Raw genomic sequence first — 15446 nt, 5'->3', positions numbered from 1 at the left:
TAATGTGATGAATATTTTTGCACTCTTGTGATTTACTGCTGACTGGCGCCCCCCGTCGCCGGTTTTTCGGTACTGCATACAGTGGCGGTTTCTCTCCAAGGTCCTGAAATATTGGGGTCCCAACTTGCAACTGTTTTCTTCATCTTGATGGACTATTTTCTTAATATTATTCTCTCGCAAAACTAAAACATCGCAGCAAACTCCCACAGAGCCGGAGAGTTTCTCCACCTCCACCTTCCCCTTGAAAGATTTCCCTTGTCATCCTTTTAAACGGCTCAGCTACTTTAATCCTGACGGCTGGCCGCCGCGAATATATGCACGCGTTTGTTTTAATACTCCTCACCGTTGTGTGCCCGCATAGATAAACTTAATTGCAGTCTTCATTTACTCACCGCAAGAAATGACCAGAAAGCGGCTTTAATTGGATTTATGGGCTACAAACTGGCCGTGAACAGAATGGCCCGCAGCCTCTCAGCTGCACCGGCTTTCTGCATGTGGATATGAAATGACAGGCTACAGATGGTCCTTATTTTTTCCCTTCTCTCTTTGGGGGCCAAATTCAAATCTGTGATCCATTACGCATCACAGATTTTGTGAGGAGTTGATGGTGCGTTTTCTTCAGTGATTACGTGGCGTTAACCTGCGAAAATGGACCCGGCAAAGAAAGGTATGTCTGTCAGCCTTTCAGGAATGTGTTTAGTATGCCTCCGCGCGTAACATTTGCTATGTTTTATTGCACTGTAAAGCTATTCTGAGTGGGAACAGACAAACGTAAGATGAGCATAAACATTTTTGTCATGATGCTTTTCTAAAAAGTAACAAAACCTAACTAGTAAAATAAATATGGGCTTTTATAATAACCAGAAAATGCACAGCTGGTCTCATATTCAAAGTTTTCTTACTAGGGCAGACAGTTTATGTCTTGGCTGTTCGTTTAGTTTGTTCACGGATGGGATGATAAAAGTACCCTTAGGCTTATTCTCTGTGCAGTGCCTTGTCAACAGGTGTTCGTGGGTCTACTTGGGGATAGGGCTGGGCTAAGTGCCACGCTGCTCCCACTAAAGAAGTAGGTCACATCTGGTCTTATAATATGAAGCCTCCGGGACAGAATACCTCCCTGTTGCCACAGCCACATGTCAAATCCTTTCCTAATTGTGTTAGATAATAAAATCTGAGCTCACATAAGCAATGCTAGAGTAACATGACTTGAAACTGTGTGCAAATGCACACTGGAACTGGACAAAACATTGTTTAACTTGCTTTTTTTTTACACTGAATCTATTCCCCAAAACAAAAGAAACAATTATCCTGCATGTATATATCCTTACTTACAATAAAACAACTCAACCCATGCCCAACAGAGCTAACATTCACTGTGTGTGAAAATGCGCATTTTCACCCTGCCTTTTTAATCTTTATGTATATATTGACTTATTTATTTTCAGATGCCCTCCCTGGGGGCGATGCAGGCAAATCAGACACCCTCGGGTCAACTGGCTCGGTCAGAAAAAGAGGAGGGGGCGCCAAGAAGGCGATACAGGCAAACAAGTCTGCCCTCAGGGCCCCCCGAGCTCTTTGCTGCCTCACCCTTAGCAACCCCATCCGGATGGCTGCACTGGCCCTGGTGGAGTGGAAATATCCTTTTCTCTGAGAGAGTTGCTGTGTTTGTCTCTGCACATGTAGTGTGTTTTGGTTTGTGTATGTTTAATCCTGCATATGATGCACATTCATTAATAATCATTTGTTTCATGTATTTTCCTGGAGAGATACATTCACAAGGCCCGCTCTTGCCTTAACTAGTCTGCAAGCCCTTTGACATTTTCATTCTTCTTGCCATTTTTGCCAACTGTGTGGCCATGGGTGTCACCAAGCCGTTTCCAGATGACGATTCCAACCCTACCAACCACCAACTAGTAAGTGTTCAGTGAACAAATATAAAATAATTTAACAAAGCCACCAAAAACATACAGCGTGGACCATTTATATGGATACACCGTAATAAAATGGGAATGGTTGGATACTGGATGCCTGTGTTGGCATTTCTCCTGCGGTGTTGCTATCAGTGTGTGAAGAGCGGGAGAAGAGGGTTGCATTGACAATCAACACATTCAACACATTTTATAAGTGGTCAGCAACTTGTAAATAACTCATGAAAGAATAAAGTTGCGTTGAAACCAAGCACACCATTGTTTTTCTTGTGACATTACTAATAAGTTTGATGTGTCACATGGCCCTCTTCCTATTGAAAAAACAAAAGTTGTATCCAAGATGGCCGACTTCGAAATGGCCACCATGGTCACCACCAGTGTTGGTCAAGTTACTTGAAAAAAGTAATCAGTAACTAATTACTGATTACTTCCCCCAAAAAGTAATCCCGTTACTTTTCTGATTACTTATTTTCAAAAGTAATTAATTATTTAGTTACTTAGTTACTTTTTAAAAACACGATTTACAACCTGAATAGGTGATAAAGCAATAGATCTTTCAGCCCAATTCTACTTTTTCTACATAATCCATCATACAAAATGTAATCAAATGGAAAAGTCCATTTTTAAAACTTGTTTTATTAGTTTTAATCTTTTAACTTTATGCATCAAGCAAAAATTTAATTATATGCAACATTCTCTGACTGGAAGAAATTTGTTTAATATTTAAACCTATTTTCTGCACATTCCAGCACATAAAATATTTTTTTTGTGTGTGTGTTTACACTCACTCTTTCAAATAGTGAAAGAATCCGCAAGCTTCTCTGTGAATTTCCCATTACGTCATAATGCACTCGGTGCTTGCTTAGGGTGCGGTGTTTAGGGGTTTTTTTTCGCTGTAAAAAGAAGTTTTCTTCCCACGCACAACGGACACGAATGTTTTTGTCACTTTTTATGGAATCAAACTTAAAGTAAGGTCAGTACTTCCATGCTTTAAACGCTGCACTCTCATACTCTTTCCGCACTTGATATATTATCCATTGTTGATCTGCACACAGCTGTTGTCACAAACGTTGCACTTGCTTATGTCACTGTCATGAAACATTCTGGCAAAAAAAAATCACGGCTTTAGTAACGCAGTAACGCAGCGTTCCTACAGGAAAGTAACGGTAATCTAATTACCGTTTTTGCAATAGTAATCCCTTACTTTACTCGTTACTTGAAAAAAAGTAATCGGATTACAGTATCGCGTTACAAGTAACGCGTTACTGCCCATCTCTGGTCACCACCCATCTTGAGGAGTTTGCCCCCTCACATATACTAATGTGCCACAAACAGGACTTTAATATCACCAACCATTCCCATGTTATTACGGTGTATCCATATAAATGGCCCACCCTGTACATTATATGCCAGATCACAGATGATAGTGTGGGTCAAAGATATGTTTTTGGACACAATATGAATAAAACAGCTTGATAGTGAATAACTTCCTGAACACCTTCTGTATGTGATACAAACTGGCACACTGTTTTTATTTAGTTGTTTTAATGACATCTCTAATCTAGAAACATTAAGGTAAAAGCCAGTGATGAAGAGGCTGGACCAGCTCGCTGTCTAAAGGGTCCAAGTCTCTACTCCTGAAGGTCATTATTATCCCAGTAGGAATTGCTAGAAACTTGTTTGACCCCACATTGGGCCGGTATGTCCAGCTCTAACTGCTTTTGTCCAAATGCCTACCCTGTTACCTAACAAAATAACCCTACTCGTCAAACACAGATACCAGCCACTCTGGTTCACAGCAGTTCCCACACGCTGACACTTGTTGAGTTGCTAGGTTTTTACTTTAGTGGCCAGGAAAACAGGTCCCCGAGGACATATTAGTTTTGTGGGCAACTGGTGAGAGCCTTTAAAGAGATGTAGCCATGCAGAAGTCTAAAACCTTACTATTAAATGAAGACTCCTACAAGTGCACAATTTAGACTTAGTCTGCAGAGAAAGTATTTATTTAGACATTTAAGCAGGGGCAAGGCATGCAAGAGGAATGGTAGACAATGCATAGCTCGTTATTTAACCTCTGTGTGGAGGACTATACTTCAGGCATCCTGACTCCTGCAAAGGGAAACCCAACTTAGTATAGAAAGGAGAAGGTCTGTAACACTACACAGAAGGGAAGGAAGGAAAGTGAAATTACGTCTTTAACAGTGCCTCACCTTTACTTCTTAATTTGCAGGATACATGACAGATTTATTCATTTTTTAGACACATCTGTGGATACTTGGCAGTGGTGTCAGAAAGTCAAATAGACGAAGAGATCATATCGTTGGAGGACGTGTGAAGAGGAAAAAATGTTTGATGAAAGATCTTACATGGAGGAAGTCTTGTTATCTATAAACGTCAAAGAGACGCTGGTGCTTTGATCATATAGAGCTGCCTTCATCAGACTTCAGAAAGGAGGCTCGAGCCTTGGAAATATAACAAGGTTAACACTTTGTATTGTCATGTGATGACATGTCTGATCTCCTTTTACAATTTCTATGCTTTTCTGTTCCTGGTTTCTACAGCTTTACTCTCAGTAAGAAGATTTCCCTTTGCCTTCCTGGAATCATTTTCATTGTTGGATCGAATATAAGTGACTGAGTCCATTCATTCATCCATACTGGTGGTAGTGCAGTGAGCGTGACCATTATCTATCTGAGACACACATGCCTGATATGTATTATCAGTCATTATTTCATTAGTTCAGTCAGTATGTCTGGTGTTCTGGTGGATGGTGATGCATTAGCGTGGAAAAAGTTGTGCCACAACCTCGGTGACGTGACATCTATCTGGGATCATGACTTACCTAAACACCAACCATCTGCCCCTTCTTTCCTTCCAGCACTCTGTTTTTTTTTTCTGATCTCTTTTTCCAGTGAATAAAATGTCATATTGTTGTCAAATTGTGAGCAAATTCTATTAATAATAAAAGATTCCTATGACTAAATAATAACTTAATACATTTATAAAATAAGTCATGCAATTTTGCTTTGTTTTACATAATCCTGACATTGTTTGCAGAGAGATAACAGCTGATTCGGTATTTGAGTTTGAGCTCAGACCCGTTTAGTCAAATGTGTAGTGGACACACAGTCGCAGCAGGATAGATGACAGTAGATCTCTTTGTTGGATTTCACAGAGCAGACAGACAGATATTCATCATTGGAGACTTAACTATATCCGTTATCATCATAACTTTTGGATCAGATTTTGGGGAAGGTTACAGATTTTCCAAGCTCCATCTTCTTATATTAAAGCACTTAGTTCCTGGATTATAGTGTCAGCGTGAGGTAAAGTCCCAGTGACAGTGACACTGATTAGAAGCTTTAAGCTGAAGGTTACAGAAAAGGGATCTGTTGGCAGACTTATGCGTGTGTTAGACACTGGGTTAAGAGGTTAGAAAGCCAACAGTATCAGCTCTTAATGACTGCACAGGTTGTTTTTTGCATTAGGCAGGAGCTAAAACCAGTTGCAATGTGTGATAAAAAGAAATAACAGCCTCTAAATGTCAGCCCTAACAATAACTTGACATTTTCTTTAGTTTTCGTCCATTTTTTTTCACATTCCGTCTGTAAAAGGTCTTTCCAATTTTACTTAACCATCCCCGTGTTACCTTTTCTTTTGTTCTCAGGAACAAGTTGAGTACGTCTTTCTCGTCATCTTCACCATTGAGACCTTCACTAAAATTCTTGCCTACGGCTTAGTCATGCACCCCAGCGCCTACATACGCAGCGGATGGAACTTGCTTGATTTCATTATCGTCATTGTTGGGTATTTTGTGTACTTTATAAAGTCACATTTTGCATCCACGAATGTTGTATTGTTAGTACAAAAAGTCAAATACAGCGGCTATTTTCTGACTCTGCAGGTTGTTCAGTGTGATGGCAGAAGGAATGACAGATCACAAGCCCGGTGAGGGCCACCACGCTGCAGGAAAACCTGGAGGCCTGGATGTCAAAGCTCTCCGAGCGTTCAGAGTGTTACGACCACTTCGACTTGTGTCTGGAGTGCCAAGTGCGTCAACTACAATTAGTTTTGTTGGGATATGAAGTATGAAGTGAAGGTTTGCACTGAGGGGGGAAAAAGACAAAGCAGCTTATTTATTTTTAGTATTATTATTATTATTTATTATTTTCAACATTTTGTTCTTTTTAGATATATTTTAATTGTATTCTTAACATTTTTTGTTTTATTGTTCACATCTATACAAATTCTTCATCAAAGCAAAAATTCATTTTAATCTTAAAAAGTCAAATTTAATTTTGTTATTTAAACTTCCTCCTCTTTTTCTGCCTTTTTGTTGTTAATGTTGGTGTTTGTCTTGTCAGGTTTACAAATTGTGTTGAACTCCATCATGAAAGCCATGGTGCCCCTGCTCCACATTGGTATGCTGGTCATGTTTGTCATCATAATCTACGCCATCATCGGCTTGGAGCTTTTCATTGGGAGGATGCACAAGACGTGCTACCTCATGAGCACAGGTCTGTGTCATTCTGTGGATTTTCCATGTGTCATTGATTTCTAGACTCAAAGCCTTTTGGTCTCTTGCCGTTTCCTGTTCCAGGTCTCATGGTGGACGATGACCCAACACCTTGTGCATTTGCTGGGAACGGCCGCTTCTGTGTCACTAATGGGACTGAGTGCAGGGGCAAGTGGGAGGGCCCCAACGGAGGGATCACAAACTTTGACAATATCTTCTTTGCCATGCTAACAGTTTTCCAGTGCATCACTATGGAGGGTTGGACAGATCTACTCTACTGGGTACACATACATATTGCTAGATCACAGTTTTCAAGCTCCATTTTTTTCTTTTGTTTTCTTTTGTTGATTGACAATACTTATCAGTTCTTTATGCCTTTGTCTCTGTGCAGATGAATGATGCTATTGGCTATGAGATCCCATGGATTTACTTTGTTTCTCTGGTCATCTTTGGATCATTTTTCATTATCAATCTTGTATTGGGTGTGTTGAGCGGGTGGGTAGTCCCTGCACTGCAGGTTTCAACTTCCTTTGCGTGAATTGTGCAATGAGAAACAAAGGCGATACTTTAAAATGAATCTACCACATATGTCCCTAATGGTTTTTCCTGTTGTTATTAAGTTTGTGCTTGTATTTATGAGCACAGAGAGTTCTCTAAAGAAAGAGAGAAGGCCGTCGCTCGTGGTGAGCTGCAGAAGGCGCAGGAGAGCAAGCAGATGGAGGAGGACATGATAGGATACATGGACTGGCTCATAGAGGCCGAGGATGTGGACGAAGAAGGAAACAAACGTTAGTTAGGAGAACATTTACATTCAAATATAGACTCTCAAATCCTTACATTTGTACATGCTAATCTGCCTCTATGTGTCTTTGAAGGTGCTGCAATTGCAAAGAAAAAGATGATGAAGAAGTTTGGCTGGTATAAGCACAGTGAGGATGGAGGAGGTATGATAGCTGCTGCTTGTTGCTGTTATTATTTTTCATTTTACGTGATAATCTCTAACAGCCAGTACGTGTGTGTGCATTCAGCAGAGTCAGACTCAGATGATGATATAGCATACCTGGATGATGATAGCGGCTTCTGTGCGTCTCTCATGTAAGGAAAACAAAAAAGGTCAACGTTGTTTTAAATCATTTTTTCTGTGGAGGAGATGGTGTCATTTTATTAATGTTCCTCTCTTGTTTGATTTCTTTCACAGGGCAAAGATGATGGCCAATAGTTTCTGGTAAGAATAAGAGAAGACGTACAACTTTAGGCTCAGTGGGTTTAAATAAATGATGCATTTTTTCACACCTGAAACAAAAAGGATGTTCTTTTCAAGTTAATGGTAAAATAATCATGAAAAATAAATATGATATCATGATTTTATCACAGCTCAGGCAGGCACAGGCGATTTTTCCCGCTTGCACGCTAAATGCTAAACACAAATTTTGGCTAAATGAGAGCTGGTAACATAAAGTACAATACACAGGATGTGAAAATAACACAAATTGCAAATAAAGAAAACACAAAACAGATAAATTAATTTATGGGTGCAGTCTACAAAAACTATAAATCTTTGAATTAAGGCGTTTTCAGTCCCATTGTGACAAGTGTATAAAATCAATCAACTAATGATGCAGTGTGGATCACTCAGTACGGAGGCCAGTGGTGAGATTGTGCTATGTCATATTAATATTTTTTGACTGTACATGTCTAGTATGCGTGCAGTAAAGATGTTCATTCTACACTTTCTTTAGTGACCAGCTGTGCCAGCTGAATCACACTCTCAGGAAGAACTGCCGCGTTGCAGTAAAGACCACTAACTTCTACTGGTTGGTGCTTCTGTTGGTGTTTCTCAACACTGTGGCCAGCGCTTCAGAGCATTACGGGCAGCCGAAATGGCTCACAGAAATGCAAGGTACTAAATAACCCCGCCCGTTTTTATTCTAACCTGTGATCCCAACCATTGTTATGCTTTGATTCTGAATGAGTCAGTGATATAAGAACAAATGTTACTTTTTTTGTCCCTCAGAGCGAGCCAATAAGATCCTGCTGCTGCTCTTCACTCTGGAGATGTTGATGAAGATGTACGCCTTTGGTCTGCAGATCTACTTTATGGCGCTGTTCAATCGCTTTGATTGCTTTGTCGTGTGTGGCGGTATTCTCGAGACACTCCTCGTAGAATTTGAAGTCATCCCGCCCATTGGCATATCGGTGCTACGCTGCATCCGACTGCTCCGCATATTTAAGATGACTCGGTAATTAGTGATTAAACCTTACGTGAGAAGGGAACTACAAATTTCCATGCCCTATCTGCCCATCCTGATGTGTGGTCATGATGTCCTGTCATTTTTAGGCACTGGGCTGCCTTGTCTGATCTGGTCACTTCACTGCTCAACTCTATGAAAGCTATTTGCTCCCTTCTGCTTCTGCTCTTCCTCTTCCTCATCATCTTCGCCCTGCTGGGTATGCAGTTGTTTGGAGGCAAATTCAACTTTGATGACACTCAGATGAAAAGAAGCACCTTTGACTCATTCCCTCAGGCGCTGCTCACATGTTTCCAGGTGATTTACGTCTCCAAAACATCTCTCTCTTATGCTCACTGCTTAGCATTTCTGTTTATGGTATTGATTAGATCTCCTTCCCTCTGTCTGTTGAATTCCTTCTTGTTCATCTCGGATGGACTTTTGTTACAGATCCTCACTGGAGAGGACTGGAACGCTGTGATGTACGATGGCATTATGGCATACGGAGGGCCAATATTCCCTAACATGGTGGTGTGCATTTACTTTGTCATCCTCTTTGTCTGTGGTAACTGTATCCTTTTCAACAAATGATTATGAGCAATGATATCAGCTAGAACAGTCTAAATATTAAATTTGGTCTTTCATTTCAAAAGGAATAAACAGCAATTCCTTAATTTTGTGATCAGACATCCTGCTTAATGTCTTCTTGGCTATCGCTGTGGACAACTTGGCAGGAGGTGGTGGGAAGAAAAAAGTCGAGTAAGTTTGATATATAGACTGCAGATGGATGTAGCTACAGTCACCCAAATTTGTGAACTCAGCATTATGTCCCTCTCTGGGACTATATACACAAATATTTCACAGCTCTTCCCTACTCCTTCCATAGCAATTAAGAGGATAAGTAGCAACAAGTTAATCAGATGGAACTGATTAACTCAGCATCAGCGAATCTCATCACCTGTTTAAAAAAACGTAGTAGTTTGGTCTGGAGCAGGGGCAGGGAACTCCAGGCCTCGAGAGCCGGTGTCCTGCAGGGTTTAGATGTGTCCTTGATCCAACACAGCTGATTTAAATGGCTAAATTACCTCCTCAACACTTTTTTGGAGTTCTCCAGAGGCCTGGTAATGAACTAATCATTTGAGTCAGGTGTGGTGACCCAGGGTGAGATCTAAAACCTGCAGGACACCGGCTCTCGAGGACTAAAGCTCCCTACCCCTGGTCTGGAGCATTCAGATCTGTGTTAATACATACAGAAAGCTGTGAGAAAGCTTCTTCTCTCTCTTGCATCTGAGCAAATCCCATGACTTTGGGAACAATACCCTTTAAACAGACATGACCAAAGTGTAGATGTTTGGTCATAATGCATTTTTGTATAATTATCACATACCATCCCCCGTCCCAGTTTTTGTCCCTCCCACACGAGTTTAGGTCAGCTGTGTAGGTTGCAGCTTGGTTCGATATGCTTAAGGAAACGGTGACACGTTCTTCTAATTTCTGCTGCATTTACGCATCAGTGTATTCAATATAAAATGTTATTTGAAGCATAACAGTAGTGTATGAACATTTATTTATTCAGAGAGAAAAAGGAAGATGAAGAAGAGTGGGATGAAGATGAAGAGAAAGAGGATGAAGATGCAGGGGTAAGGAACTCTGAAATCTTTTTATATATTATATTGAATGTTTATAGAAAGCGAAGTAACCGCTGATATTTTGTCCTGGGAGCAGAACGAAGATGACGACTGGCAGGAAAATGAGGAGCTGAGAGTCATCGAAGGCCTGGAGGGTGAGTTTGATCGACATTACACCCAACAGAGAGATATTAACTATCTTGACCAACAGTGATTATAAGTATGTCTTTATTGTAGGAGTGGCTCCTCTAAAGCCCGATTTCTCCGGACCCAAAGAAAAGATTGTACCAATACCCGATGGAAGCTCCTTCTTCATTCTCGGAAAGAAAAACTGGTAATTTTAAATAATCATGAACCCGAGAAATGATTGAAGGGATACAATCTAATACCAGTGCCGTGCACGTGATTTCCTTCCCGTTTTTCATTCCTCAGTTTACGAGTCGCCTGCCACAACCTCATCCATCACCCCTACTTCACCAACTTCATCCTCATCTTCATCATCCTCAGTAGTATTTCACTGGCTGCTGAGGATCCCATTAAATCCCACTCATTCAGGAACACTGTAAGGCCAAGCTTCACTCGCTTCTCCTGTCATATTCCCTACATGTTTACTGACTCATAATATTATTCATTAGACTGAGAACTGATTTAGCTTCTGTCTTCCTCAGGTGCTGGGATATGCTGATTATGTATTCACTTCAGTTTTCACTGTGGAGATCGTACTTAAGGTAACAGCTGCAGTGGCTGTAAAGAACCAAATCTAATAGAAAATTATGCACTAGCAGACCTCAGAAGTACATGGCAGTGCAATGAGTTTCTGACGTTGTTTCTTCACCCTCTCACTCATGTTTAGATGACTGTTTATGGAGCTTTTCTGCACACTGGCTCCTTCTGTAGAAATGCCTTCAACCTTCTTGACCTGCTGGTTGTCAGTGTGTCACTCACGTCCTTCTTTCTGCAGTGAGTAGATACACGTGAAACGCAAGCTGTGGTTCTTCTGTCGGGTTCTGGCAGAAAGATCAGGAGCAGTTGTAGCAAAGAGAAGAGATTTGAGGATAACTTTTTTTAATTTATGAGCTCAAACTTTTCTTTTCTAATCTCTTTTCCTTGTTTCTTCCAGCTCAAGTGCCATCTCTGTGGTGAAGATTCTCCGAGTGCTTCGAGTGCTCAGGCCTCTTCGAGCCATTAACAGAGCCAAGGGATTAAAGGTAAACAGTAGGGGTGCAACGATACACAAAATTCACGGTTCGGTCCGGTTCGGTTCGATACTTTGGTGTCACGGTTCGATATTTTTTCGATACAAAAAACTGTTCATGCTTTTTAGTTTGTCATTTATTAAAATTATAAATATATATATTTTAACTCAAAAGTACAGTTTTTAAATTTAATGTTGCTGAAACAACAAAGTAATAAAAAAATAAATCTATCAGATCAAGAAATCACTCATCTTTGGAAAAGAGAGTTTATTACAGAGAAATGGCTCTTTCCAAAATAAAAGCTATACTATACGCTTCTTCTGGGCTATATTCTCAGCAGCATATTAAACATATCAGGTCCCCATAAGGAGAATCAAATGACTCGGGTAAAGTTTGTAGCATGCGTGCTTGTTGTTTTTGTCTGCTTCCACTTGTCTTTGCACTAGGATGATGTCGGCATAAATGTGCAGTCATGTTCGTTGTGTTCCCACTAGTGCTGTCAGCGTTAATCTCATTGAAATGACGTTAACGCCACAACACGGCAAATCTCCGTTAATGAGCTACCGCGGATCGCCCCGTGCGTGGGGCTGGACGGCCAACACGTTAACGAGCTATCTGCGCTAACGCAGTAGTTCCCACCATTGAGCATTGCGTGGCACATCCAACATACTGTTTTACTTTTGTCCATGACACGCTTACCTTCAGGGTCATACATCACATTAAAACCAAAATAGTTCCAAACGCCAGATCTGAGTGAGGGTGGGGGAGGTTCAATTTGCCATGTTGCAAGGAGAGCTTAACTTCTGTCTTGCTAGCTTGCCCTGCGCTCATTGAATCTGCGTTCGACTACTCCGCCTAGGCTGCACTGTCAAGCGCAGATCCACTGAGCGCTCAACACAGACAGCATCGTCAGAAGAAAAGTTGATAAAATAAATAAAAAATGTTGTATTGTTTGATACATATGGGTACCGAACCGAAAGCACTGTATCGAACGGTTCAATATCTATACGAGTATCGTTGCACCCCTAGTAAACAGCTATATTCTATAGTTTCATTCCAATATTCATTTAAGCATTATTTCAGACAGAGCACCAAGTAAAGCTTGGTCTCCAAGCTGATAACAGCTGATCCCACTGCCTACCTACATGGCTGATGGCTCAGCTGATACCCTTCTATGTATCCAATTAGCAAATCTCATAAAGGGTGCGCCGTTCAGCCTGCTGCATCTGCAAGCCGCTTGCACCTCAGCTCCTCCTTTTCATGTCATGTCACACTTAATCAGTGTCATGTAAACTCGCTGATCACTTAACACAAATATCTAATCAGCCATTCACATGGCAAACACTAATTTAGGAGTGTAGACATGGTGAAGAGAAACTGACAAAGTTCCAACTAAGCATCAGAAGAAAAAAGGAAATTGAATTTACTTTGAACATGACATGATTGTTGGTGTTAGACAGGCTGGTCTGAGTATTTCAGAAGGTGCTCATAGACTGGGATTCATCTCTAGGGTTCAGTGAGGATGGTCCAAAATACGGGGCCAGTGAGTAGCAGTTCTTTGGCTGAAAATGTCTTGTTGATGTCAGAGGTCAGAGGAGAATGGCCAGACAGCTTCCAGCTAATAGGAAGACAACAGGAAATTCAAATAGCCACTTGTTACAAACAAGGTATGCAGAAGATCATGTCAGCACATCAAGCCTTGAAGCAGATGGGCTACAGCAGCAGAGGACCATCCAAGCTACCACTCCTGCCAGCTAAGAACAGGAAACTGAGATTATAATTCACACAAACTCACCAAAATTGGATAACAGAAGATTGTAAGATTGTGACTTTTGAGTGGTAGGGTCAGAATTAGGTGTAAACAACATGAAAGCATAGATCCATTGTCTCTTGTGTCAACGGTTCAGGCTGCTGGTAGTGATGTACAGGTGTGGGGGATATTCTTTTTGGTCCCCTTGTAGCAACTGAGGATCCTTTAAACGCCACAGCCTACCGGCATTTTCTTTCTGATCATGTCCATCCCTTTATGACCACAGTGTGATCTTCTGTCTTCTAGTGGCTAATTCGAGCAGGATAACACACCATGTCACAAAGCTCGAATTGCCAAGCTGGTTTCTTGAGCGTGCCAATGAGTTCACTGAACTCAAATGGCCTCCACAGCTCTCAGTCTAACAGAGCACCTTTGGATGTGCAGCTGACAAATCTGCAGCAACTGTGACAATATTGTTGTTTATACTGTACAATTTATTCAGTGTACATAAAAAAGTGTAACATGGTGCTTTTTAGTCACATCGTTTTTGCTGTTTATATGTTCACAGAATGTGGTGCAGTGCGTGTTTGTGGCGATCCGCACCATCGGTAACATCTTAATTGTCACAACCCTCCTCCAGTTCATGTTTGCGTGTATTGGAGTGCAGCTTTTCAAGGTTCATGTTCACACTTTCAGCACGATAAGATTTTAACACCCTCAGCAGATATATAGAGTGTGTCGAGTGAGTGTTTGTAATAGTGTAACTTCTCTGTGTTTGCTGTTATAGGGCAGATTCTACAGCTGCACTGACGAAGCCAGACACACTCCAAATGAGTGCAAGTCAGTGGTTTTTTTTTTTCACACAACATAAAGCTCTTGACAATTTCTTATCACGCTGTTTATTAAAAGATGTGCATGCATCTAATTTTAGAGGCACATTTGTGGTGTATAAGGATGGAGATATGAATCACCCCATGGTCAGGGAACGCATCTGGGAGAACAGCGATTTCAACTTTGATAATGTGCTAATGGGAATGTTGGCTTTATTCACTGTGTCAACATTTGAAGGTTGGCCGCAGTGAGTATTAATTCTACATTTTAAGTCCATCACCTCTCTAAACTATCTGTGTCATTGCTTGGGAGTTCATTTTTTTTAAGTTTATTTCTTAGAAGTTTATTGAACAACTTAGCGTTTTGTTATTTTCTTTATTTTGGAAAATATCGCTAAAACAGGAAGTAACAGAGCAGTTGTAGGGACTATTTTTAGCTGAAGATTAAGTGAAAACGGCCTTCAGAGCACTACAGTCGTGGCTTAAAGTTTTATCAGTGGCACAAATGTTTATGTTTCATACACTTTGCCGCTTCACTTTTTGTTTAGATTATTATTAGAATCGGAATAAGAATATTTTATTAACCCCAGAGAGAATTATATGGTCACAGCTGCTCCAAGACATGTTTCCATGAAACAGTGAAGAACCATCATGACATCAAGACTTTTATTGGTCAATAAATTAAAGCCATGCAAAGACTCAACATTTAGACTAATCAAAATCCAGTCCTGCCTTAAAAGTGCTCAAAATTGATCACAGTTTTTGGGGTTCTGTTTGTCTCTCCGCTTTTTAAGCACTGGCCATACTTAACATGTACTCAAAGACCAGCTTTTAATGATCCAGAAGCAGTTTGGTGACAATCTGGTAAGTTTTCAGCATGATATAGCACTTTTCACAAGGCAAAAATGAGACGTAAGAGGCTCAAAGATCATCCATCCATCCATCCATCCATTCATCTTCTTCCGCTTTAGGAAGGCTCAAAGATCATTAAATTAAAATGTCCATATCTTAATCACATCAAACATCTGTGCTCAACAATAAAAACAGGAAAGTATATGAAACACAAAATATGTGTCACTGCCAAAAACTTGTCATTGTGACTGTAGTCCTGATTTCATTGTAATCTAAATATATCCATCTAAATATTCACCAAGCAACTATTTGTTTCATAAATTGTTTACACATCACACAAATAATGATGAATATAGAATTTGAATTGACATTTCATGATTGCGTTGCTATGCCAAAGCTTGAACTACCCCATTTTAAGCAGACAAAAGAAATACTGTGTTTCTTGTGTGTCTGAGGGCTACGCTACAATATCACTGGGGCTGTTGTTTTACAGCCTGCCTTATGAGATTATTCTTTAT

At 40.5% G+C, this 15446-nt stretch overlaps 1 protein-coding gene across 2 annotated transcripts in view; it reads left to right on the top strand.

The window, feature by feature from the left end:
- The first annotated feature begins 61 nt into the window (after positions 1-61).
- cacna1fa (calcium channel, voltage-dependent, L type, alpha 1F subunit a) overlaps positions 62-15446 on the top strand; it is a 25756-nt gene continuing 10371 nt past the window's right edge. Inside the window, exons 1-27 of one of the 2 annotated variants that reach the window (XM_085147201.1) lie at positions 62-667; positions 1446-1635; positions 1808-1913; positions 5596-5735; positions 5833-5978; positions 6293-6445; positions 6529-6725; positions 6836-6939; positions 7090-7232; positions 7320-7388; positions 7476-7539; positions 7643-7669; positions 8184-8344; positions 8459-8684; positions 8783-8990; positions 9123-9243; positions 9359-9431; positions 10249-10312; positions 10398-10455; positions 10538-10634; positions 10733-10862; positions 10969-11028; positions 11154-11260; positions 11421-11508; positions 13815-13922; positions 14034-14086; positions 14178-14324. In XM_085147201.1, the coding sequence (XP_085003327.1) occupies positions 649-667; positions 1446-1635; positions 1808-1913; positions 5596-5735; positions 5833-5978; positions 6293-6445; positions 6529-6725; positions 6836-6939; positions 7090-7232; positions 7320-7388; positions 7476-7539; positions 7643-7669; positions 8184-8344; positions 8459-8684; positions 8783-8990; positions 9123-9243; positions 9359-9431; positions 10249-10312; positions 10398-10455; positions 10538-10634; positions 10733-10862; positions 10969-11028; positions 11154-11260; positions 11421-11508; positions 13815-13922; positions 14034-14086; positions 14178-14324 (3059 nt within the window). In that variant the 5' untranslated portion in view covers positions 62-648. Of the gene's footprint in view, positions 668-1445; positions 1636-1807; positions 1914-5595; positions 5736-5832; positions 5979-6292; positions 6446-6528; positions 6726-6835; positions 6940-7089; positions 7233-7319; positions 7389-7472; positions 7540-7642; positions 7670-8183; positions 8345-8458; positions 8685-8782; positions 8991-9122; positions 9244-9358; positions 9432-10248; positions 10313-10397; positions 10456-10537; positions 10635-10732; positions 10863-10968; positions 11029-11153; positions 11261-11420; positions 11509-13814; positions 13923-14033; positions 14087-14177; positions 14325-15446 lie in introns of both variants that reach the window. The other variant, XM_085147199.1, reaches the window with a different exon arrangement.

This window comes from Neolamprologus multifasciatus, chromosome 20 (genome assembly GCF_963576455.1).
Source record: "Neolamprologus multifasciatus chromosome 20, fNeoMul1.2, whole genome shotgun sequence".
In the NCBI taxonomy this organism is placed as follows: Eukaryota; Metazoa; Chordata; class Actinopteri; order Cichliformes; family Cichlidae; genus Neolamprologus; species Neolamprologus multifasciatus.
Note: the sequence above shows the minus strand (reverse complement) of the source record. Positions and strands in the feature narration are given on the sequence as shown.